A 452-nucleotide genomic window follows, 5' to 3' on the forward strand; every position below is an offset into this window, starting at 1 on the left:
GCAAGTGAACGGGGATCGTGCGAGTGAGCGGGGAACTCAACGTGTTGAAACTCCGAGTGAACGCTTAAAGAAAGACGGCAAGCCTTTAGACCTGAGGTTAGCAAGGGTCGCAGATAAGTTTGGGGATCTATTTCAAGAGCTTCTATCGGGTGGGGTGAAGGAGAGACCGATAAAACAGTTTATTCCAACTGTGCCGGGGGAGCTTCCATCGTATCCTAAGCAGTGTTACAATCTATCCGATGAACATTTGCGTGAACTTAAGAAGCAGTTACGTGACTTGCTAGAGAAAGGTTTCATTGTTCCATCGCAATCTCCGATTGCGGCGCGTGTGTTCTTCGTGGGGACGCATGGCGGGTCACTTAGATTACTGATCGACTATCGCGCTCTGGACGCGATAGCCATCAAAGATGAGTGCCCTATTCCAAGAATTCATGATTTGATTAATCGTTTGG

General features: G+C 48.2%; 1 protein-coding gene across 1 annotated transcript in view; it reads left to right on the forward strand.

Annotated features, from left to right (window-relative positions):
• Window positions 1-347: 347 nt before the first annotated feature.
• Window positions 348-452, forward strand: part of CSUI_004666 (retrotransposon ty3-gypsy subclass) — a gene marked incomplete at both ends in the record, with an annotated part of 2,371 nt that continues 2,266 nt past the window's right edge. Inside the window, one exon of the mRNA XM_068064851.1 lies at window positions 348-354. Coding sequence (XP_067923173.1) covers window positions 348-354 — 7 coding nt within the window. The remainder of the gene's footprint in view (window positions 355-452) is intronic.

Source organism: Cystoisospora suis (assembly GCF_002600585.1).
Source record: "Cystoisospora suis strain Wien I chromosome Unknown contig_2213, whole genome shotgun sequence".
Taxonomy (NCBI): domain Eukaryota; phylum Apicomplexa; class Conoidasida; order Eucoccidiorida; family Sarcocystidae; genus Cystoisospora; species Cystoisospora suis.